General features: G+C 45.4%; 2 protein-coding genes across 2 annotated transcripts in view; one reads left to right on the forward strand and one right to left on the reverse strand.

Annotated features, from left to right (window-relative positions):
* Positions 1-15,387, forward strand: part of LOC149333974 (putative phospholipase B-like 2) — a 39,316-nt gene extending 23,929 nt beyond the window's left edge. Inside the window, exons 4-11 of the mRNA XM_089557830.1 lie at positions 1,391-1,620; positions 4,586-4,677; positions 6,063-6,223; positions 8,267-8,359; positions 10,051-10,122; positions 11,969-12,121; positions 14,074-14,233; positions 15,184-15,387. Of these exons, the coding sequence (XP_089413956.1) occupies positions 1,391-1,620; positions 4,586-4,677; positions 6,063-6,223; positions 8,267-8,359; positions 10,051-10,122; positions 11,969-12,121; positions 14,074-14,233; positions 15,184-15,387 (1,165 nt within the window). The remainder of the gene's footprint in view (positions 1-1,390; positions 1,621-4,585; positions 4,678-6,062; positions 6,224-8,266; positions 8,360-10,050; positions 10,123-11,968; positions 12,122-14,073; positions 14,234-15,183) is intronic.
* Positions 15,388-17,562: 2,175 nt separating this feature from the next.
* LOC149333975 (uncharacterized) overlaps positions 17,563-23,439 on the reverse strand; it is a 61,016-nt gene continuing 55,139 nt past the window's right edge. The window contains exons 13-14 of the mRNA XM_089556145.1: positions 19,452-19,562; positions 17,563-17,733 (exon numbers count right to left, since the gene is read on the reverse strand). Of these exons, the coding sequence (XP_089412271.1) occupies positions 17,563-17,733; positions 19,452-19,562 (282 nt within the window). The remainder of the gene's footprint in view (positions 17,734-19,451; positions 19,563-23,439) is intronic.

Genomic DNA, 23,439 nt, shown 5'->3' on the forward strand with positions numbered 1-23,439 from the left:
GAATGACTGGACTCCTGTTTTTAAAAGCTTCCAGCCTCCTCTGCTATTCCCTCTTGTGTCTGCTGCGATTATTGCTTTTACCTGCACATTTAGGCCACTTTTGTTTACTGTTGTATTCTTCTGTTCCGGCCCTTTACACCAGCAATTTTAATCGACCTTATACTGCATTTCTGCGTTCTTTTTCTAATCAGCTTTTTTTTCTTATCACTGCCGTGGCTACACGGTTTTCCGTAGAACGCGCAGCAGGACTTCGTATTCAACCCGTTCCTGTGGCCATTTTTTTATGTTTAGCGACGAAATGGATTTTAAGTCGGTAGCCAGCGCTCGTTTGCGTCTTTATACTTCTTGTTTTTCTCTTGTTCCTCGCGCTATTTCGTTTGCAGTGCAGTACCAACTAACCCGGCACCTCGCTCCTGTGACCCATGATCACTCCCAGTGCAACATGCCGCGTGTTCTGTTAAAGGTGTTCACACTAAAATGGAAAATTTCGTATTTACGGTCGTTCGACACTACGCGTGCGGTAATATTGCCAGTTGCGTCGGCAGTGGGCTGCATAGCACCTTATCGCAGGTTCAGGGCCGAACTGGACCTCTGGATGCCTGTCATAATCAGGTGCGACAAGAGGTTGATAACTGCGTTAATCAGAGATGTGTGGTATGCGTATATTTATTATTTCTTTACTAGAATTGGAAAGGCAAGGACCGCCGTTGTAGCGCCCTTATAATAATAATAATAATAATAATAATAATAATAATAATAATAATAATAATAATAATAATAATAATAATAATAATAATAATAATAATAATACAGATTTATTCATCAAAACGATGAAAAGGGCCGGGGAAAACGCCAGCAAGTCTTGACGAGCCCTGGGCCCTTACATATACAAAGGCATCAGGGGAACAAAGAATACATATTACACAACAGTATCACAATAACAAAAGTACTACTACAAACTTATGATGGAAACATGGAATCAAAAGGAAATAAGAAAAGGTTATAGAACTAGACTAATTTTTGAAGTGCAGGAAAGGCTTACAAAGATCACGGATCGACGTACTAATTACGTCAATATTTTTATGATGTAACGTGTTTAGGTGTTTCGGCAGCTGGAAGGCAATCATTTGTAACCCGTAGTTTGTTCTTGGAGTTTTAGTCTGCCACGTTTTCTGACATCCTTGAATGTCTGCATCAGCACGAAAGGAAATTTTTTTCCCTGCCATTTGCTCCTTTGAAGTGATTGTAACAGGGTGAAGTGCACTGGAAAACCAATGTCCGTGAAACTAAAAAAAAAAAAGTAGTCGCTGCCTAATTACCGTCAAACATTTTTTAACCTTCTGCCCACCAAAGTGTCGTGCAAATTTATTTCCTCGCGCCTTTTCTGCAGCTACCTTAACATGCTCGGGGACATTGAAGCCTTGGAGGGAGTCCTGGGGAGGAAGAAAGACCTTTATTCGTTCAACCAAATCGTGTCCTGCTCTGCGCTCGTTAAGATTGTCGGAGACTTCCAAGAACTGTTCTTTACTCACAATACTTGGTTCCTCTACCGGGCAATGCTGCGCATTGAGAAGAGGTACATTTTCCCCTGGCATCGCACCGCTGATCAAAAAAACCCAGGTAAGGAAAATGCTTGGCTCACTAACTTGAAAGCCGACGAGCAGGTACTTAAATACTAGGGACAAGTTGTCCAAGGGCATTACGAGTAATTCGGGACAGGACTTAGCCGTTACCTCTAGGACTAGCGGCCTATCATGCTGTGTTCTGCAGCCACTGGGTTGTTTTCTTTTTTTTTCTTACGTCACGGATGTTGTCATCGCGCCATTTTTAAATTTTCAAAGCCATGTACCACTTGGTGGAAGACAAAGGAACTAGAAGCACTTCTGCCGAATTTTCGCCAATGTTTTTGAGCACAACATTACTTGCTCCTACACTCAGGTGCTAGTACAGTTTTGCAATGGAAATGGAGTTCATGATAGTAGGCATGTAGTACTGGTATAGTCTCATCTTATGAAGTGAATTTATCGAGGTAAGGTTATGACTGCGGTTCTTGAGACGCAGAGGGAACTAACTGGAGCAATAACAAGATCGTGAAGCTGATTTTTCAACTATACTTCGGCCACGAACAGCAGCTTAACGATAGCTGTCGAAAGCAACGCACATGATGTTCATAGTTTGCCTTAATCAAGCAGAGACTTAAACTTTGATAGTGAGGAAAGCCTCAAGTTAAATTGAGTGTCGCGTCGAAGGCCATAAATAGAAAACAGCCACATTATTTATTTATTTCAGATACCTGAAGCTCCCTTGTGGTCATTACATGTGGGGGAGGGGCGGAGGGTGTTAATAAAACAAAAACACTAGAGATTCGCAATGAGCACAAAGGGTTAAAAGTAGCACTTAACAATAAAAAGACAAAGCGGCCGGAACGGCCAAACACAGTAGAAGTTTGGTAATGAGGACAAGATTGACAGAATTGGAGTTCGCGAAACATAAAATGAGTGCAAACTTTCAAATTGTCATAATGGCTACCACAACAGAATTATAACTGTCAAAACACATATCGGGTGACACGAGAAAATATTAAACTGAAGAACGCAGCACTGATGGCTGAAAGGTTGTAAATATGATAGGAGGGTGGTTGACGCTATGAAAATTTTAAGATGATAATGCCAGAAGGGAGAGAGTTCCATAATTTTACTGATGGAATTAACGTCGAGTACAGATATATTTCTGGCCGAGCGAAAATGGGTTTAATCTTGTTTACATGGTTAACGCGAGCCTCTATATGTGAGACAGTGAAAAGATATGTGAGGAAGCAAAGAGCATGTTAATGTTCTATAGCGTATAGAAAAAGGTATACGGCTGAGGTTTCTGCTCATGGCTATTGGCGCGAGGTTTAATGATGTCTTCATTGCGGTTACACTTGATGTCTCCTGCACGTCGAGCGAATGAGTCGAGCATGTTTAATTTGTTCCACTTCGAATGTATTAATGAAATAGACGTGGTGAGGAATGAAAATGACAAATGTGTGTTTTTATTAATTAAGGTCTGTTTACTGTATTTAACGCATCTAGCGTGTCCCGGCTGGCAAGATGCATTCGTCGCTTAAGAAGTTAAGAGTTTTATTGCTTTCGAAGCAATTCATTATGAGTGGTTCAAGTTAAAATGGAGTTAGAAATGGACCCCTAGATAACTGATCGAGTTGAAGGTTGTGCAGTTTTTCCATCAGCCGTTCATAAGGCACGGGTTCAAAAGCTTTCGATAAATTGGCAACATTGAAGTCAGTCTGCAGGGACGAGTCTGTTGTTTGATGAAGGTCGGTTATTAACTCAAGAAACTGCGTCTGAAAGTTTTTATTCAAGCCATGGTGGTTGTTATCGTGCAAATTATTCAGGCGAGCAAATGAGGGGCGAACAATCTTAGTGGAAACATGCTAATTTCTTGGCGTTGATGCCGTTTAGTCCTTGGCTAGAATTGAGGGACAGGCGGTCACTTGCGCGAAGCACGCCTGGTGTAAACTAGATGTATCTCCCATAAAGTAGCATTAAACATTAACTACCAACTCGGCAATGAAAACCTCTGAAAAATTCCCGTTAAATTGTCCACACTGTTCGAAAGCAAGGCTGCTGCCGTTTTCACTCAAGAGAACAGGAACCGCAGAGTCAGTTTTAAGAATGTTAGGAAGCACACACTTAGACTATTTGTTTTTTTTTCATCATAAATTGATTTTTACCCAGTGCAGAATTAGCAGTGAATCATTTCTTGGTCTTGATGGTTTTATCAATATTATTTTTCATCATCACTGTGTCTGGCGGGTTTACGTCTGAGGGAGGACGGTGACCTCCCCTAATGACTTCCTTGCGAGAGGCCTTTGTCAGTCATAGACCTAGCGAATGATATCCTAGATGAATTAAACAATCGGAAATGAACGTGGGTAGGACATGAAACACCGATGTCGATGATCGATTGCCTGTCAGGGTGGCAGATTAGGCTCAACGAGAAGGAACACGGAACATGGTACGGGCGGCAAGCAGGTGCGGAGGCGAGGTCAGGACATTTGTGACAATATGGTGGTCGCTGGGCTGCTGATGGTGACTGTGTTGGTCAGTTCGAAGTCACACTACAGTGTTTCGTTGGTCAAGGAAAGGTGCGGTTTAGCACCATCGCTAAATTTCTGTTCAGGTACACCTAGTTTTGTCTAAATGCCACTTCGTAGCTAGTCAGCAAGAGCAAGTAAGTCCAGTTTCAACTTAAGGCAGTTTAAATGTTTTCTGCTGTGCTTCCTTGTTATTACTGTAAAATACCAATCTGTCAGCCTGCAGTCGAGAGTATTGCGTGTCTTTCCGACTGAACCTTTGTTACTAGGTTCGCGAGCAGTATGAGGGAAACTGAAAGCTTACGGTGCGAATTATTTTTATGCGTGTGTGACTGTAGGCGTGGGAGCGGACCTGACGTCTTAAGAAGTGCTTGTTGGCAAAGAGGTTCCCCTAGACGATGATATGCCTTGATTTGAAAACATGTGAAACGTTTTGTGCACATGGTGATTTAAAATTTGTTCTCCCTGTTCCCGACAACTTTATTTCAGAGGATATCGTCCCAGGTCACACAATTACCATGTCGTCGTACCCAGGAATGATTACATCGTGGGACAGCTACTACCTCACGTCTGGTGGCCTCGTGAGCTACATCTTGGCTTTAGATATTAAGGCCAATGCCCCACCGCTTCAAGGAAGCATGGGGCGTAACTTGTTTAAAGGCGACAGTGAAAGATCTGGGTAGGGCGCTAGGAAAAACAATTTTGCAAACATGAAGGAACTACCTTCCAAAAGGTGCTACTTTGGTCGATATCAATGCCCGACTGCGGGAAGGCGAAGTTGCTGCAATTTGCGGTATGGAAAACCATGCCCTAGGCAACACTGCAAAAATGGTCTTTAGACAGTCTATAGACTTCTTATTGACTTCGTATAGATAGTGCTTTTTGTCTATTCATAAAACTTTTTTTGTAAGGGAGCTCGGTTCATACACATACACACTCCTGAGTGCGCGTGATTTCGTGCTGATGGCAGTTGTTATTGTTTCTGTTTCTGTTATCCCTAGAATTAAAACTTCAGTGTATCGATGTCTGCCTAAGTGCCTCTCATAGAGGAAACTAAGATTTAGCTCTCACTATGTTTGGTTTTATGTTTAGGGTTTATGGCCTTCAGGGTCGCAAAGCGACTCAAGCTCTGAGAGACGCCGTAGTGGAGGGCTGCGAATGATTCCAGCCAGCTGGGGTTCTTTGACGTGCACAGATATCGCACAGCATACACGGGCCTCAAGCATTTCGGCTCCGTCGAAAAGAGACCATCGGGGCTAGGATCAAACCCGCGTCTTTCGGGTCAGCAGTGAACTATTATAACCACTGAGTCATCGCAGTGATGCACCTGGCACTATCTGTGTAAAAGTTTGTACGGCAGTATTTCTAGTAAGTGTTCTAGTATATATGCAAACTTACGTTTCCGAGGCTGAAGTTTCTTTTCCTGCTCTTGAATGACAGCACTGAACTTGATTTTACTAGATATGGCTTGCGCCTAATACCCGTGTCACAAGAATGAAACATGCAAAAGACTTAACGGAATGCAAGTTCCACGATCACACATTTTTTTCTCCGCATGTGATGCGAAAGTTGAATGCGCTCCTTTCTGACATTGTAGACCAAATGTTATCATAAATATTTCTGTCGCTCTTCGCAAGATACTTTGAAACTCCTAACCCACAACGTTGTCAACGTGCGATTTCCTGTGCACCTTTGTAAGCCAGTGAAACAGCTGCCTCTGTGGTATTTCTTTTGTTCTCTGCGGTTTCAGTATTTTATGAACGTGGTGCTTTTTATGGCATCAAACTTAGGCCAAAAGTAGGTACCATTAAAATAAAAGGAATAAATAAAAAGTACTTTGCCCTTACAAAAGCTGCGGCCAGGCATTTAGCAAGAACTCGCCAAGGAGTGACACATATTTTCACAATGCTTGGCGCATATTTCCGCATGCTTCTCTCTCGGAGTGTATTGCGCGAACGTTGCCCAGGCCATTACGGAGACGGAGCTGGTGAATGACAATGAAAAGCTGTTCGAGCTGGTTCAACCCGATGCTGGCAAGCAAGGGTGGGAGAGAGCTGGAATCGCTGCCCGCCTCGCCGCATCAGGTCGCGAGTGGGTGCGCATCATGTCTAGGGAATCCACTGGCAGGTGAGCACTGTGGTGATTGCAGTAGTGTAATAGTTAGGCATAGTAACAGTAAGAAAAACTAGCCACTTTCTGTATGCAGTGTCTCGGTACCTCGAGCGTGCCGGAATATGAAAAGAACGCTCACGTTCTCATATGTATAAAGGGGACGTCAAGCACTTCAAGAACTCCACGCCAGTCACCTTAACCTCCGTTTCCTTATAAATATTTAATAAGGTAATGACTACGGACTGAGAACAACGTGAGACTTGCTAAACCAAAGAACCACGCTGGCATTCATAATGGCTATTCGACTATATACAGTATTTCAATGGTCAGCCAGGTGATAGGGAAATGCGCATAATACAAACAACTGTATTAGTATACCTATAGACTTCATAAATGGCGAGAAAGCATTTGATTCATTCGAATCCACAGCAGTCATGAATGCTTTCTCGTACCAAGGTGTAGAAAAGGCGCATGTAAAAGCATAGAAAAATATCTGTAGCAGGTTCACAGTCACCACAGACCTCCTTACAATACTGGGGCCACTGTTCTTTGCCCATATCGTCCACGTGTTGGCGATGTGAGTTCCGACTCTCCGACTCCAAACGGCAACCCGGGCGGGGGTCGGAAAATAAATGTTTTCTTCTGTTCTTCCTTAGAATGATAAAATTTCAGAGTGTCAGGCAGGGAGGCACCATCACACAGGCACTATTTAACGCCTGCTTACAGGAGGTATTAATACATTTGGATTGAGAAGAATTAGACGTAAATATCATCTAAGGTTCGCTAAGCAGCGCTCGACGCCGCCGCGCCGACAGCTTCATCTGTCGACGAAGATGACGACTGCGTATGCTTGTTACGGCTGCACCACTGGGGAGCATCCTCCTCCACTAGCTGCCGCAAACCGACTGATGACGGAGCAGCGGTGGACGCCAACGCCGACAGCTCCACCTGTCTACGAAGATGACGTCACCTTTTGGCAGCTGCGCTCGTCGATGAGTCACCCCAGGCGCTGGATGTAACGCCGGACGGACGGACGGGGGAATGAGCCATTAAAAGCTTTTGCCGTAAAAAAATCGGCAGAAGTTCGGTTGCAGGTACTAACGGCTATAACAAATAGCCTGACGAAGAACTGCTTAACATAAGCGGCACACAAGAGAAGTGAAATAAGGGGCCCGTTATGATATACAAATGAAGAAAGCCAATGGTCACCAAAACTAAAAATAAAGTAGGGGAATGTTTTTTTTTGTAATTGGGGGTAGTCATAAATGAGAAATTAATCATGTAATTATTTCATTGCTGAAAGACATTGATTAGAAGACTTAAGAACAAACAACCAGATTCCGTCGGTCGAATACGAACTCATGAAGTCCGAATGTCGCGTACGATGGTCTACGAATTTAGCGACGACGGCGGCTGTTCAATATACTTTCGGGTTATTTATGTTGCGTGTCACCTGACATTGAGCGTGTTCACCAGTGGCACCATTGTTGCGTGTGAAGCAATTTTTCTTAATCTTCCCTGCACTCTTTAAATTTAGCTATCAGAATGAGACATGGCACAATAACCAATGACATGTATTCTCAAGTGCGCAAGCTAATACGTTGACGAAAGCTTTATACAGTACCCTAGAGGTGGTTCTTGCGTACTACGAAAACGAATTGCCCGAGAAACATGCACGCTTTTTCTCCGCCGCGCCCCATCTGCTGGTTATAACAGTGGCCAAGAAATTTACGAACATGAACGCAAGTGGAAAGAAAAATTTCGCACCGCCTGCGCACACTTTCTAATTATTACAATAGGCAACCTGTTTGTGGCAGGGGAACTTCACGGTGCGCTTCTAAAGTTCAAGAGTTCACTACTTTCACAGACAGCTTCAATACTCTCGCATGCGTCATGCTGAGAAGACTTGACACCTGCTTCAGTGCGTTCTTGCAGTAACAAAAGTTGTATTTTTTCACTTCCTTTTTCTTTCAGCAGAGAGGTGTTTATCAGTGTATATACGCGATGTTATAGTAATATTAATGGCCTATTGTTACCTATTACATCCTTTCTTTTCAGCGCAAATACTCAAATGATGGTCGTGGACTACAAGCTCTTTACTCCTGGGTCACCACTGCCAGATGGCACGTTTTGGTTATACGAGCAGATGACGTGAGTGCCCTTTCTTTAATAATTTTAAATTCTGTTCAATGGAACATCCTGTCTTGGAGGTACAACTGAGCGTGGAGCACGCTGCAATGACCAGTGTTAGTAAATATTCTTCATAAAAAATAGCAGTTGTGCCAAAAAGTTTGTGACTAACATCACAGCCTGTCCGCCCCCCCCCCCCCCAAAAAAAAAAAAAATAGAGGGCGTCGGCAGAAATTGGAAGATTGGCGCCAATGAGCCAGGCGTTTAGTTGAGCTTGGAACTAGCCCCCTCGATATTTATTTGTGTACGGCGCGACCGAGTCATTGTGTTCTTTGTCAGTTGTTTAACTCCGTAACTTGCTCAACTCGTGGCATAATCATTCCTATGGAAGTATAATATATTGCATAAATATATGGGCATGCTTGTGGCGCCTTTTCTACCTGGCCATGCAATTTTTTAGATGCACAAAACGTTTATTTCGGACATAAGGGAGCAAATATTCGTGCTTTGACTGAGCCCACGTGGTTCTCAAATGACAGAAAATAAACCAGTCGGGCAAGATCGAGACGACTCCAAGACCCCCCCCACCTCTCCACCAAATAAGGCCTGTCATAGCTTCGTCCATAGGACGCTGACTTCAAATAGAGTTGACCACACCACGTCCTTTCTGTTTCGTCTTGCCTGCACCCTCCTATGTTGCGCGCAAGCGGTATGCCCTCTGCTTCCAGTCACCAGCTATAGCCCAGCAGTCAGGGTTAGCTTACGCGAATACTCCTCGGGTGCCATTCAAGGAGTGTGGCTGTGTAAGGCGGTTGGTAGAACATAGTTTCACGCCGTGAAAAAGAGACAAGCCCGCGGCGCGTGTTTTCTCGTGGTAACTGCCCTTTTTTTTTTCTGGCGCGATTTCTTTTTCGCGAAACCATTAACAGACCGGTGCACACTTCATTAATGGACGCCTACTTCTGTCTGTCCAGTGAAAGAAAGAGCGTTAGATTTTATACTAAAGTCTAAGTTTCCAGCAACTAGATGTAACTCGCGTTGCTTCTATAGTTACAATTTGATCAATAAAAGCCCAACCTTTACATACGCTGGTACGTGCGTGTCCATTCTCCCAATTAGGGGTGTAGTTGTTCTAGTTTGTATTAGATATTAAGACAACCGCAATGACGCCCATTAGTGCACAAAGCAATTAGAGCTTCCCCTGATAGTTTCTTAATAGGCAGGAATTTATGCCTGCTGTTATTAACGAGGGCTTCATTTTTATTCATTGACTAGAAGTGGCGGTTCTGAGCCTGCTCTCAACTTTGAAATTTACGGTTCGAACCAAAGTGTGATCTTTTTACTTGGCTTGATAGTTGAACAACCTTCAGCATGATCTTTTTTAATCCTCTGGCGTCAAAAGCCTCATCGCAAAAAAATGCGTCGCCGGTATTCAATTCGCCCATTGGCTGTAGGGAACTGAATTTATTGCATCCAATGATTGCCATTCCCTGAAGGAAGTGGCGCCACGAGACCGGAAGTCACGGTAAAGGCATCCCTGGAAAGGGACTTTCGTTAAAAGCACCAATGCCTTCTAAAGCTATGGCATTTGCAACACGTAAGGTTCTTATGAATTTTAATACACTGGAAAATTATTCCGCAACAAATCATGATGTTTTAGATGCCTTGGCACCTGAAAGGGATTTTGCTTCTGATTTCGCTCACGTTTCCAGGGGCATGACCAGACACGCCGACAAAAGTCGTGAACTTAACAACGCCACATATTGGGCAAGTTACAACGTCGCGTAAGTATATTCTACATCAACCGGTCTCGGCGAAAAATAAAAGAAAATAGAACTTAGTCTACTTTTAACGTAACAGTAATACGGTAGTTTGATTCTGTGAAGAGAAAGAGAAACCAGGCAGCAAGTAATAAGTAGTGAAATTTGATCTAGACCTATTTTCCACGGAGTCGAGCCAGCCATGGATTGTGCCCCATGACTACAAATTTAGGCTGACACAGTAGATATTTTGTTTCATCGACCAGCAGCGAATGAAGTACGCTCAGTAGGAATGTCTTGTTATTGAAAAAGAAAGTTCGCTCTCCACACGCTCTCCACACGGCCACTGTCAGGAAGAAAAGTAGGTTACTTTCTAGAGAACTTTCGTTGAGTAACGAACGTTATTTTGTTTCATTAACATTTAGTTTTTTAATATTGGTGTTTGTAGTTTAAATTTCTGTTTAGAAGAACTAGTTTATTGTCTCTCCCCGCGTGGCGATGCGGCAAGATGTTTTCCACTTTTAACAAAAACACGACGCTGAGAAGAAATGGTGCGGGCCCTCTCTTGTCTTGAGACTGCTGAGTATGGCAGCCTGTACGGCTGGCGTCATCCCTAAATAGCGTTTAAAATTATTTCTTGAGGAAATGAAAGGCGCAGTAACGGTCGCAATCAGGGTCGACGTTTCAACCGCGCCATGAGGCAAGGGCGGGAGGAGGGAGTGAAAGAGGTAAGAAAGAAAGAGGCGGCGTAGTTGAGGGCTAAGAATAAATTTCGACCACCTGAGATTTTTTTTAACATGTGCTGATGTCGCACAGTACAGTGGTGTCGCATTTTGCCGCTATCCTAATGTGGGCGCCGCCGCGAACGGGATTGAACCCGCGTCCTCGGGCTCATATTTAGCATTGAAGGAAGAAGACATGATGTTGACTGTCTCCAGTAGGAATAGACATGGAGTATCGCACCAAGTTGAATAACATTGGTTCCTTAAATAAAGGGAAAATACTGACTCGTATAACGAACCGGGAACGGCAGTGTACCCTTGGACAATGCGGGAGTGTTTGCTTAAACCCATGTAAAACACTTTGTGTGATCTTAACCAAATGCTTTGAATTTTGGAGCAGTCGCTTGTGGATATTCGAGCGAAGTTGGTCCCTATCGCACTTATACAGTTGTTTAATAAACATTGCCCGCATAGACCACGCCTCTTGGCTCGTTGTGCTTATCTGTTGCCACAGCGGCAGTTTGGTTTACTGACAATAGCCGAGACAGCGTTGTCAGTGGCTGCAAATAATAAATTGTTCTGTAGTGGTTGAAGCAGAATAAAGCCCGGAGCGTTTGTTTATTAGTGTTGTAGTAGTTGGAAAAATAAAAAGAAGCCTTTATTTTTCAATATAATCCCTGAGCCAACCGTCTTTTCACAATGCCATTTTCTTCTCTCCCCGAGTCTGGGTGCGGTTCTGTCGGCGTTTTCGACTTTTTCTTTGTTTCTTTGCATGAGCACAGTAAATTGCGTACGTCCCGTTAGGGTTACATCGGCCTGCAGACGAGGCTGTTGCCCAGGCTGGGGATATGTTAATCAGAAACAGCGTACCACATTTACTGAGAACGCGCCTTCTAAAGTAGGAGTCACGTGATGACAGTTGCACTGAGAATCTGACAAAAGCGTGGAAGGTAATATGTTAGCTTCACAAAAAGCGCTTGTTAGCATACAACGCTTTGAGTTACCTATTTTTTATGAGAAGTTACTATAACGACACTTACATAATCTGAGGTAGGCCATTGGATATATTCACGGTAATGTCTTAATGCTGTAGTAATTTTCTTCGAAGGCGTCAAGCGACTGGCGCTGCCGGTACTTCCGTCTTTCAGATATTTCGACGACATATACAGCGGCACCGAACAGCCGCCGAAACTGGAGCAGTATGGAGACTTCTACAGCTACGAAAACACCCCTCGGGCCAAGATGTTCAGACGAGACCAAGCCACACTCACGGACATGGACTCTATAGTAAAGTACATGAAGTACGTATCATGTCGGTGCGCAGCAGTCTACGAGAGGACAGGTTTCCGTGCATGCAGTCCGCACATCGGTGTAAGACAGAAGTCGCATGCGTTCTGTTTAGAAACTTGCGTTTCGTCTTCTTCTCGTGTACCGAAGCTATCTTGGTATCACGCTACCAGCACCATGTTGAGCTGCTACTTTCAAGCGAGGGCTCAGAAGGCTACCAAATGAGCTAATATTAGTTGTATCGTTTATTACACTGCCTTTCTGCACAAGAGCGCTGCATGCTAAGTCCATCGTGGCAGTGAAAGAAAAAGATAGGAGGCGTGCGGTTTCGTTGATATTTGATCAGAAAGAAGGTGTGCGCGTTTTTTAAACTCTCTCTGTTGCACTTATGGTATTCAAGGTACACGTAGAAAACCTGTAGGAGAAATACGAGAAAGGGCGCGTGAGCTCCTCTAAAACATTTTCGTCGGCTCGAAATTTCTGTATGCGTGAAGACGGTTTACCACAAAAAATATTGACATCTCAATATTGGGAATATCGACATCTCAATATTCGGAAGACCGCGTATACCCTTGCTGTATTATCATGGGCGTGAGTGCGGTACCGACGCTGAGACCGCAATGCACGAGCGCAGTTCATAATCCTGAAGGGCTAGCGTACAAAAGTAGTCACTCTTCCTATAATAGAAGGTGCGTTACCCTATTTCCGGACAGAACGAGACTGATCAACTGGTCTTCGTCCATATCACTCATAATAGACGCTCTTTTCTTTGCGAACGAAACTGGGGGCCGAGACGTAACGTCTTGTTTAATAATTTTAATTACGCATTGATTTTTAGTACATTTAATGAGAATGTAAACCACGTGTAGGCAAGGAAGTCAAAAGTGAGCTTGAAGGAGAGAAATGGTTTTTCACTCTTAGAGAGCTCACAGCCGTAGGTTTCCGATTCCACAATGGTGTCGTTGGACCCAGCGAAGGTTTTCACGGATAATTTTTCGACTAGTGGACATGATCGTGTCTATGCATTGCGATAATGGGAACCTTGGTAAAGGAGCGCGGCAGCTAATGAATGGCGGTAAAAGTCAGGAGCCAGAAGCCAATACGGTACCAGCTCCGGAGAGCCAAGTTCTTAGGATCCATGTCAGCGGAGAATCGCAAAGCTCTGTGGAGCCATCTAATAGCTATCGAAAGCATTTCACCTCCTATACCATGCTTTCTTGCTGGAGTTTAAGCTCAATGCCTGCTATCAATGGTGCTACACTGTAACCGGCAGGAGCACTGAATATTCTTAAGATTTGATGTATGGTAGATGAACAAATTCTTGTTTAATTTCTGGGAAATCATCGTTTGAAACACCCACTGAGACCCTCTCTAACGACTGCCTTACGTATGAAGGATTTGGATAGCAATTTCTTATGTCGGCGTAGTGTGGACGACTGCGCCAGTGGATCATGCATATATTTTTCTCTACTCAAATACGATTGTTTGCTTCTTTGTCCGTCATTTTGTCTACAAAAACAGTAAAGAATAAGTGTGAAGACTTAATACACCTAATAGCCTTGAATACCAAAAAAAAAATTATGTACCTGTAGCTTTATTTAGGACAGCGAATGATACCCTGTTCTGACGCTTTGTAAACCTTTTACATCATGAACATCAACTGTAATGCGTGGAGCGAATGCGTCACTGCCATTAACTCTTCTTGAAGCTGTCGAAAAACATTATTGGTCTAAGCAGCATCGCCAAGCATCTATTAGGAAAAGTAAAAGCACCTTCAGATGCTTCCTGTGCTGTAGATAGTCTCAAAATCTTTCCAGGGTAGCAGCTGTGTTTAGAAAAAGCTCGTCAAGGTTCTTCGTGTCCTGCACGTTTTCTAAAATCGGTTCAGGGTCTGACTGAATTGTAGATAACGGAGCAGTGGGCTTCTCCATGCCGCCCGTTAAGGCAGTATGCGTCTTCCCCGCAGCTACAACGACTACAAGAACGACCCGCTTTCGCGCTGCAACTGCACACCGCCCTACAACCCTCTCTTCGCCATCTCTGCACGCTACGACCTGCTGTCCCCGACGGGAGAGTACGGACTGCCGGATATGTACCCCCGTGCTGTGGGCGGCATTGACGTCAAGGTAACTTCATTTTATTTTATTGACCCTCACTTTGAAAAGCAGCACCGAAGATAGTGGTGGCAACCAAAAATAAAATTGATAGAAAGCACGAAGCACAAGTACAAGCATAAATGCGAAGCTAGTTTAAAAACAGGTTAATAAAAAAAGTGGCATTACGAATCACGGTAAAGTAGAGAATCGGTAATTGACACAACTTCTTTTGAAAGGCGGTAGCAGTCAGAGCTCATATGAATGGAATGAACGAATAAAACACAGTTACTAGTTCATAAGGAACAATATGAACTTTCGGAAGGTGATTGATGCGCGATGAAAGATAGAATGGGTGAGTGATGAAGTGACGAATTCCTTAAGGATAATGGGAGGTTTTCAAAATACGTAAACGTAACTAACATTTTTTAAAGCGCTCAGAAGTGCAAGTGATTTAATTCTTTCATAGATATAATTTTGCTTGTATAGTTATTGTTGAATAAAAGGAAATGTGCGGTGTTATGCCGAATTAACTCGAGGAAGGGTGTATCAATGGGAGAAGAGGTGGGCATGGTTCGAGATTGATGACGCTAATTCTGATATAGGTCAATCAAAAAGAAGCAAATATGTACTTTCACAGAGCATAAGAGTTCGGTTCCTTATCTAGGACCATTTTCAGTTCGATGTGCTGGTGTAGAGTGAATGGTTCTGTGGCTCAATGGCAAAATAGCTTTATCTTGGTTGTGGCCCTGCACTGTTCAATTGAATAGCATCCTGGCTGTTTGTTCCACACGATCTTCAGCACAGGAGATAAAGCTGGCGACTAGGTTTATTACATCAGGGTGTGGCACTAGCGCAAACTCAGTTGTGTAGTAGTTGCTTGGGAAGAACATCGTCGACCGCGGCACTCCTCTGGGTCAACACCTGTGTTTTCCAGTTCTGTGCTTTGCGATTGCAGATCCTGTATTCCTCTTTGTACCCAGGTGACGAACTACGAACTCTTTAAGTCACTGGAGTTCGTCGCCGTGAATGGACCCACTTCGATAACTCAGCCGCCATTCCAGTGGAGCACCAGCGGTTTACTGGACAGCCACGTCGGTCATCCGGACAAGTGGGAGTTTGGCCCGGTTCATCACAAATGGGAGCCCGCACTGCGTGTACCGCAACAGCCTTCTCCTGCGGCGTGAACACATTTGGAAACTAAGATGCTCCTTCGCCTCCGGTCGGCCTCTTTAAACTGACTTGGATTACTGCTGTGCTTTTTCAAGTAATAAACAAAGGTGTTTCAGGGAGATCGCACTTGTCCTATCTCTGTTCGCTGAAATGCGAAGCACCTGCTCTTTGGCAGCGAAAGCCTAAGATAGCACTTGAACATTTTTGTCTCGGACTTAATGCAGAAATCTTGGCAAAACAAGGTTGTTGTAATTTCTTGAATTAAGTGCATTTGGTTTACCACCGCCAACCCGCGGTTTTATGAAATTTAGTTCGGTAGTATGAGGCGAGTTCTCTTGCGTGTGATCTCTGGAAGCTAGCAGGTTTATTATGGAAGGTCGAATTCACTAACAATGTTCAGGGCTGTTCGCGAAAATATAAGCGTTTGACGTAGAAATTTTGGCGATGCTGTTACGGACTTGAAGACGACTAAGCGGGAGTGGCGCAGTACGGAGCACACACGCTAGGCCTGCAGCCGCTAAATCTCGTTATCTCCGTCGGCCATGTCGTGGTGTCCTTCGGCTTGCCGCCATATCAGTCTCAAAATAAATCCGGGCTGAAAGTGGCGGCCACTTCTATGCAGGATGGCCAATGCCCGTCACTAGCCACGAGGCGCAAGAGTAGTTATTGTAAATCTCAAAACTCCTGTACGCAAAACCGTTGTTATGTCTAAAAGGAGGATTAGTTTGCATGTCATGTAGCTGACTATGTAGATGAGGCAACGCTACCTGGCGACAAAAATAATAGCCGACGATAACGCTTCCGGTAAAAGGGTTTTCGCTAGGAGCCGCCGCGATGACCTTGCAATCAGTGCCACTCAGCGAGCAGCGGTTAGAGCACTGCAGGGTCGCCCCGGCGCAGCCGGCATAGTAGATTGTGTAGCATAGCGCGAAACCCAAAGCATAGCAAGAAAAAGCGTGCGGACTATTTTTTTTTTCACAGCAGTGTATGGTCTAGATGCTTGAATTCTGAGTAGTTCTTTTTTGTTTCGCACAGGAAGTTTAAAATCAGCGCGCGCTTTCTTGAAGCACGTCATGTACATGACGCGAAGGAGTTGGAGTTAGGCTCCTCGGAGGTCACATTTAAAGGTGCACTAAAGAGGATTCTCAGCTGGACTTTTTACCACTGGAACGCTATCTACATGCTCCGAGAATTCTTAGAAACTTCGAATTATTGTCCTGGTCGACCGACTTCCCTATTAAATCGAATTTAAAGTGCCGGCTCCCGCATTTTTTATTAACTGATCTCCCATAGAGGAGGAGGAGTCAGCCGACGCGTGGAGTGCCTTTAAGCCAGTCGCGTGTCGGCTTCACTTTCGCTTTTATTTTGTTTTTTTTAGTTTTCCGTGAATATACAGTTTCAGTAGCAGCAACATGGCCGGAAATTAGGCCCACGGAAATAAAATTACGCGTGGACTCTTTACTTGCGCAGATCATTCTGCATATTACTATGTATCACTCCGCCGGTCGAACAGCGCCAAGCCACCACGCGACTGGCTGAAAGGCAGCCCACGCGTTGGTGACTCCTCCTACTCTCGGAGTTCAGTTAAAAAAAATAAAAAAGCTGGAGTTGGGACTTTTAATCGGATTTAATAGTGCGGCCGGCCGAACAGAATAATAATTCGTTTTTGGGATTTAAACTTCCCTTCGATAAGCTCGTCTGATCTTAAACCACAGCTCACGAACTGCACGCCGTCAAGCGAATTTGTGAATAGGTGCCTGACCTTCGCATTTACACAGATAGTTATCTCTCCCACATGCATCACAAATCACTCCGCCAACATTGTGGGCGTTGTAATAACTACTCATCCTGATATCGTCTCTTCGATAACTTGGTATCAATGACCACATGGCGCTTAAACTTTACATTCTCTTGCAACGGGCTCAATAACAAAAAGTAAAAAAAGAGAATTACGGCATACGATAAAGGTGATTACGCAAGTATAAATAGCGTTGATGCTTAGCAAAAAGCTTATACAAAAACACAGATGCCGCAACGGCATTGTGTTCTGCCTCCGTCAGCACATGCCGATGCACCAAGTTACGAATAGTGGGCGCAGCAGAGCTAGACGTTTATTCAGCCATTTCGTTCTCGCTGCATTCACCACCACAGACGCCCTCTTCTGCGATGACGATGCCCTGCGTGTGCAGTCACCGGAGAGTGCGAAGGGCCCGCACAGCGCGCAGGGCTTTCTTGACCGCCGTTATGCGGTCGTAGCGATGACCGCACTGCCCGGCGTCTTCTACTTCGTACTCGAGGCCGAAGAAAGCCCAGCCGATATTTTTCGTTGTCGCGTTCATGGCACGTCTCACCTTGTAGACCTGGAGGTAAACCGAAACAATAAAAATTGCGCGTCTCAACGGCTGTCTGGTCTTTTAGAACGTTTATAAATGTTCTGTTAATATTTCGGGGTAATGTTCGGTAGTTTCCAATTCTCTACGCCTACGTGTCCTGAAAGAAGCTTCGTGTTTTCGTATTATAAGTACTTATTCCGAAAACCATAGAGTACACACAAACTCTGTAACATATTCCCACTTTTGATTCCAAAAGAAGACCCTTTTCTAAACCACAACAACTGGGCGTGCCTACTTGACCCGGCAGTCCACCCTATCTCGAGCCCCAAACCCATCCAATGGAAAGCCATGCTGTCCAGCTCTGACCTGAACGACTAATTGTGATATGCACATACTGATCTGATTTACCGAACAAAGCTTCTTTGTCTTACTGTTCTGTCGAGAAAAATTTTGTATTCAGACGGAGTACTTTTACAAAGCGGTGCTCGTAATCAATAACAAGCAGTCTTCATGACACGAATCACTTACGGCATTACACAGTTAACAAACAAGTGATAGCTTTGCATTGTAGCCGTATCGGCAGCATTTGAGTGAATGCCAATCAGCAATTGCTCGTTCATTTCAAATATACACCGCATTGGTTCATTCAGTAAAATAAATATAGCACTCCCGTAATGCGACATATGCGCCCTCAAATGTACACCTCAGTCGGAGTTTTTGCGTGTAAGGCTGCGATGAATAGCACAACACTGCCCTCTAATGTGGCGCAACTGTTGCACATGTCGTTTCGTCTTCCAATGGCGTATAGCAAAAGGTTAATCAGACATAACTCTCCTTCGGATTTTCGGCTCGCGAGGTCAACGAAAGACCATACTCAACAGCAGCCGAAAACCTGGGAGGAGTTCTGTATATGTCATAGCTGTCCTCGATGCGTAATGATGCTGACTGCGTTTGAAATTTCCAGGCCTGTATATATCTGCGAGCACAGGCATGCTGCGGGAATAGCACCAAAGAGACCAGTCTAGGCACACCAAAGCCTCTACAAGGCAGATCGACGACAATTATTCTCTCTCTGAGTTCGTCTGGTAGCATTACCTAAGCGAGGAAATAGAACTCATGTAGTGCTCATTGTTTGTATTTGAAAAACCAGAATGTCCAGTTGCGAGCGTTGCGTAGGCATTCGTTCGTGCTTCATGCGTGGGTGGGAAGGACTGTAGGCACGCTGCCCAGACGGGAAACAGCCGCGCCTCGGGACAAGATATTCATCGGACGCGCCCAAACATCAAAGCGTTGGGAAGCGGGGAGTCACAAAACGGTATACCCTGCTGACCCCAATGCCCCACATTTTTTTCTATATTGAGGAAAGCTGGAATGAGTGCACAAAGGAACAAAGGAGTTTTTGGTCATGCAGAAACAGCCTGTTCAATGAAACGCAAAGGCTGGCCAGCGCTAGCGCGATACCCATGGGATGCTCTCCTAGGCGTCAACGCCCCAAATATGCTTCACCGTTTTACTGCCGCTGGCTGGCATGGATGCGAGACTTATCACAGAATTTTGTTTCTGGCAAACTAATTGTTGCGCACCTCCGGTAAGTTCCCAGACAGCTCCAGACAGCTGAGAAAGCAAAAAAAAAAAAATCATGAGCAGAGTCCTGTGCTTTAGCTCGCAAGCATGGTCACAGTGGACAGCTGGGGAATCCAATTAGCGCCATTGTTTACAGCAACAACGACGGTATGGCTACTGACCTTGTTCTCTAGGATTTCAACGTCCTCATAAACGTAGACCCCGGCCATGGATTCCTCTTTGGCGAAGTACATGTCACTGACGTTGTGGTACCTCCTCGGCTGGCCGCACATCTGTAAATAAACGAGAAAAATGGATGCAGCAGCAAACTTTAGCAAAGAAACCAGACTTGGGAAATTTTAGTTTCACAATCCGTATGGCCATTAAAGAACTGTTTACCCATTCGGTAGGAAGGGGCGGCAGAAAGTCAGGCGGATAGATAAGATTACTAAGCCTGCTAGGGTAGTCGAATGTGGTGCAGAGCTTAGTTCAAGGTCAATTACAGAGGCCCTTTCCCTCTACTGGACTCTAGTGGGCTGGGGACGAAAACGTCCAAGTTCTGCTCACATTTTCGTGCTGATCTCGCCAAACGCAGAACATACTAGGGTAATCCTAAAAGTAAGGTCTCCAAAGGGCTGCGGCCGCAGGGAAACTATTTGCGTGGCTGCTCGCCATACTGCTGTGTTCATTGTTTCCCGTCTTCAAAACAAGCCATGACTCGGCACGAAAGGGACTGTCAGTCTCGGCACGGCAGCCATTTGAAATGGAGCTCCCGTTTGTCGCTACCGCCAGGTGCGAAGTTTGCGCAGTTATTTGATTTTTGAACGCAAAAGGCGTTCGACCAATCGAAGTTCATCGCCAGTTGACGGAAGTGTATGGATAGTCGTGCATCGATGTTAAAAACGTCCGCAAGTGGTGTAGGAAGTTCGCAGCTGGTCGCACTGAAATTCACGACGAAGGCAGACCGACATTTCTGATGAGACAGTCGCGAAGGTCGAAGAAATGATGCGGCAAGATCGGAGGATCGCACTCGACGAACCCTGCTGTTTGGTTCCTGGCGTTTCTAGAAGCACTATTCATGGGATTTTGACAGCAAAGTTGAAATATCTGAAGGTGTGTGCAAGATGGGCTCCGCGAATGCTCACAGACGACCATCAACGGCAACGCGTTGACTCCTCCCGCGAATTTTTTCGGCGGTATGGAGATGGAAAGGAGATCTTTTTGGATTCTATTGTTACGGGTGACGAAACCTGGGCATTCCTCTTCACAGACCAAACAAGAATCACGTGAGTGGCGGCACTCCTCTTCGCCCAAGCCGCGAAAATTCATGCGAACACAGTCTGCCGGCAAAGTCATGGCAACTGTGTTTTGGGATCGAAAAGTGGTAGTGTTGGTAGACTTCATGGCTCCTGGCACCACAGTAAACGCGGACAGATATCGTGAGTCCTTTAAGAAATCCAGACGGGTGATTAAAAATCGCAGAGGAGGATTGCTGAGCAATGGCGTGAGTCTTCTCCCCGACAATGCTCGCCCCACGTTGCCTGCCAAACCGTGGCTCTCCTGCAACAGTTTGGATGGGACGTCATGAGCCGCCACCCACCCTACAGTCCGGACTTGGCACTGTTACGTTTCGGGCGATTCGACGAACGACGAGCAAGCGGCGACACCGAAGGTTGTCTGGAACGCCTTTATTCCAACTCGGCAGACGGACAGCAAAGAGCGGCGCAGCGCTCTGCCGTGGCGTTTATATAGACCAGATTTTTTTACCCTCGCACGCAGGCTGCGGACGCGCGCCTACTCTCGACGCCAGTCGCCATCTGTCGGCGCGCGCGGCCCGAGGGACTGCGGGTCGCGCCGGCGCCGCGCATTGAACGCATGTTTACGTGTTCGCTTCTGCCGTTTTGTGCTCCATCAGCTAACGTATGAGGGTGTGTGCTGTGCGTCACTACTCACATTTGCCCTCTTCCAGACAGTGCTGCGGTTATCTTGTGCGCAGTTACTCGTTAACGTGACATCCGAGTGTAGTCGACCAAGTAGTGTACGGACTGGAAACAGGCACTTCTAAGCAGATTTCTGCGCTGTCGTGTCGTTTGTCGTCGCCTTTTACGTGCGATATCATCTATGATAATTTTATGCATCAGAATGTAGATCTATTGATTTGACTCAGTGGAGTAGTAACTGGATAGGCGAGCTGCAGACTGAAGGTTGTCCCGACGGAGCGCGTGTTTTCGATCACCATGTACGTGTTCGGCACCCTTGCGCTGAGCTTGCTCTTGTTCCCATTAAACACATTTCATGCAGAGGATTGTAAGCACGACCGCTACCGATTTCAGCTGCTTTTTCCGCACGCATGTTAGAGGTATCTGGGGAAAGGTTTATCTATAGTATCTTTCTGCTGTTGGTATCTACCTTAGCTTGGTTTGGTTTATTAAGGTTTTACGTCCCAAAGCGACTCAGCCTATGAGGGACGCCGTAGTGAAGGGCTCCGGAAATTTCGACCACCTGGGGTTCTTTAACGTGCACTGACATCGCACAGTACACGGGCCTCTAGAATTTCGCCTCCTTCGAAATTCGGCCGCCGCGGCCGGGATCGAACCCGCGTCTTTTGGGCCAGAGCAGAGAGCTGTAACCACTGAGCCACCGCAGCGGTGCGGTATCTACATTATTCATAGGAAAATATGCGCGATTTCATTACATTTTCCACACTTAGCCAAACGCCTACGCAACGCTCTCACACGCGGCGAGAGCTCCTGAATAAAATAACGCGACTTCGGACCTCAGAATTAGTGAAAGCTGGATTAGCTGCTCATATCTATTCAAGCTTTTATAAATTAAGCGGAAGTACGTTTTTATGCACCAGGTTGCATAAACCATGACAAAATTTGTTTTCTGTTGGCGCTGCGACTCAGTTGAGCTCACAGCGGTAATTTGTTGATAAACTGGCGCGGCGACAAGAAAGCCGTTTGTGGAAGGGGGGGGGGGGGCTTTATGGCCGGCAGGAAGGAATAAGAGTGCATGGGAATTGGAACTGCATACTAGCCGCACACCTAATTCTTGATATTGAATAAAAAGTTTCTTTGCGGTGGAGCACCAAGACGGAATTCGATTAAGCACGAGCGCGTTCTAAGCGCCGGCACAATTAACTTGAATGTCAAACTAAATGTCATTAAAACGCGTCAATGTTATCGCTTTGATAACGTAAATACTTCCTGCAACACAGCCACGCAGCGGAACTATGCTCGACAATGTTTTTTTAGCGCCCGAAGCGCGGCTATATGCAGGCGCGGCCGCGGTACTGCCGCAGCCCCGCTGTCCCCAACGAAACGCCCGCACCGCGGCGCGCCAGTCGGTGCAAAATGGCCGCGCCCAGGAGAGGCTCAAAAATCTGGTCTATAGCATCCCCAGAACGCCGGCGCGCGTCCCACTCGGCTCGCCTAGAACGCCGGCATGCGTCCCACTCGGCTGGTCCAGAACGCCGGCGCGCGTCTCACTCGGCTCGCCCAGAACGTAACAGCACCAAGTGACTACCACATGTTTCCAAAGCTAAAAGAACATCTCGCTGGAAGGCGCTTCACCGTTGATGACGAAGTGAAAGATGCGGTCAAACGCTTTCTGAACGGCATGGAGGCGAGGTGGTATGACATGGGCGCACAAAAACTGCCCCGTCGTCTGTAAAAATACATAGACCGCAACGGCGATTATGTTAAAAAGTAAAAGAATGGTCTGCCTTTCCAGCGATTTGTAAATTGCTTAAAAGGAACATTTCTTTCGATTTATAAAAGAACTGGAGACCTTAATTTTGGCATCACCCTCGTATTTGTCGTACAGCTCGCAGCATGGCCCTCTTATTTTTTTCACGATGTCTTAACTGCAGACGATACACACGCAAATACACGAATAGCTGAATCACAGCTACATTCAGCAAGCAATTATAACGAAAGTGGTCGCGCATTAAAATAGCAGGTCTTATTTCCATAGAAGCTTCCATCAGCGAGACGAAAAATATTGCACACAAAGCCGTATGTAGGCATCATTAGTATTATACAAGTATTATTTGGACAAATGGTACCTTTTTAAATAATAAAAATGTGCATAATCCGTCATACTATATGAAATGCGGCAAAGTGAATGTATTCAGTGAGTCGCAGCTGAAAGGTTGAGGAATACTCG

This window comes from Amblyomma mixtum, chromosome 8 (genome assembly GCF_055824585.1).
Source record: "Amblyomma mixtum isolate Tamu chromosome 8, ASM5582458v1, whole genome shotgun sequence".
Taxonomy (NCBI): Eukaryota; Metazoa; Arthropoda; class Arachnida; order Ixodida; family Ixodidae; genus Amblyomma; species Amblyomma mixtum.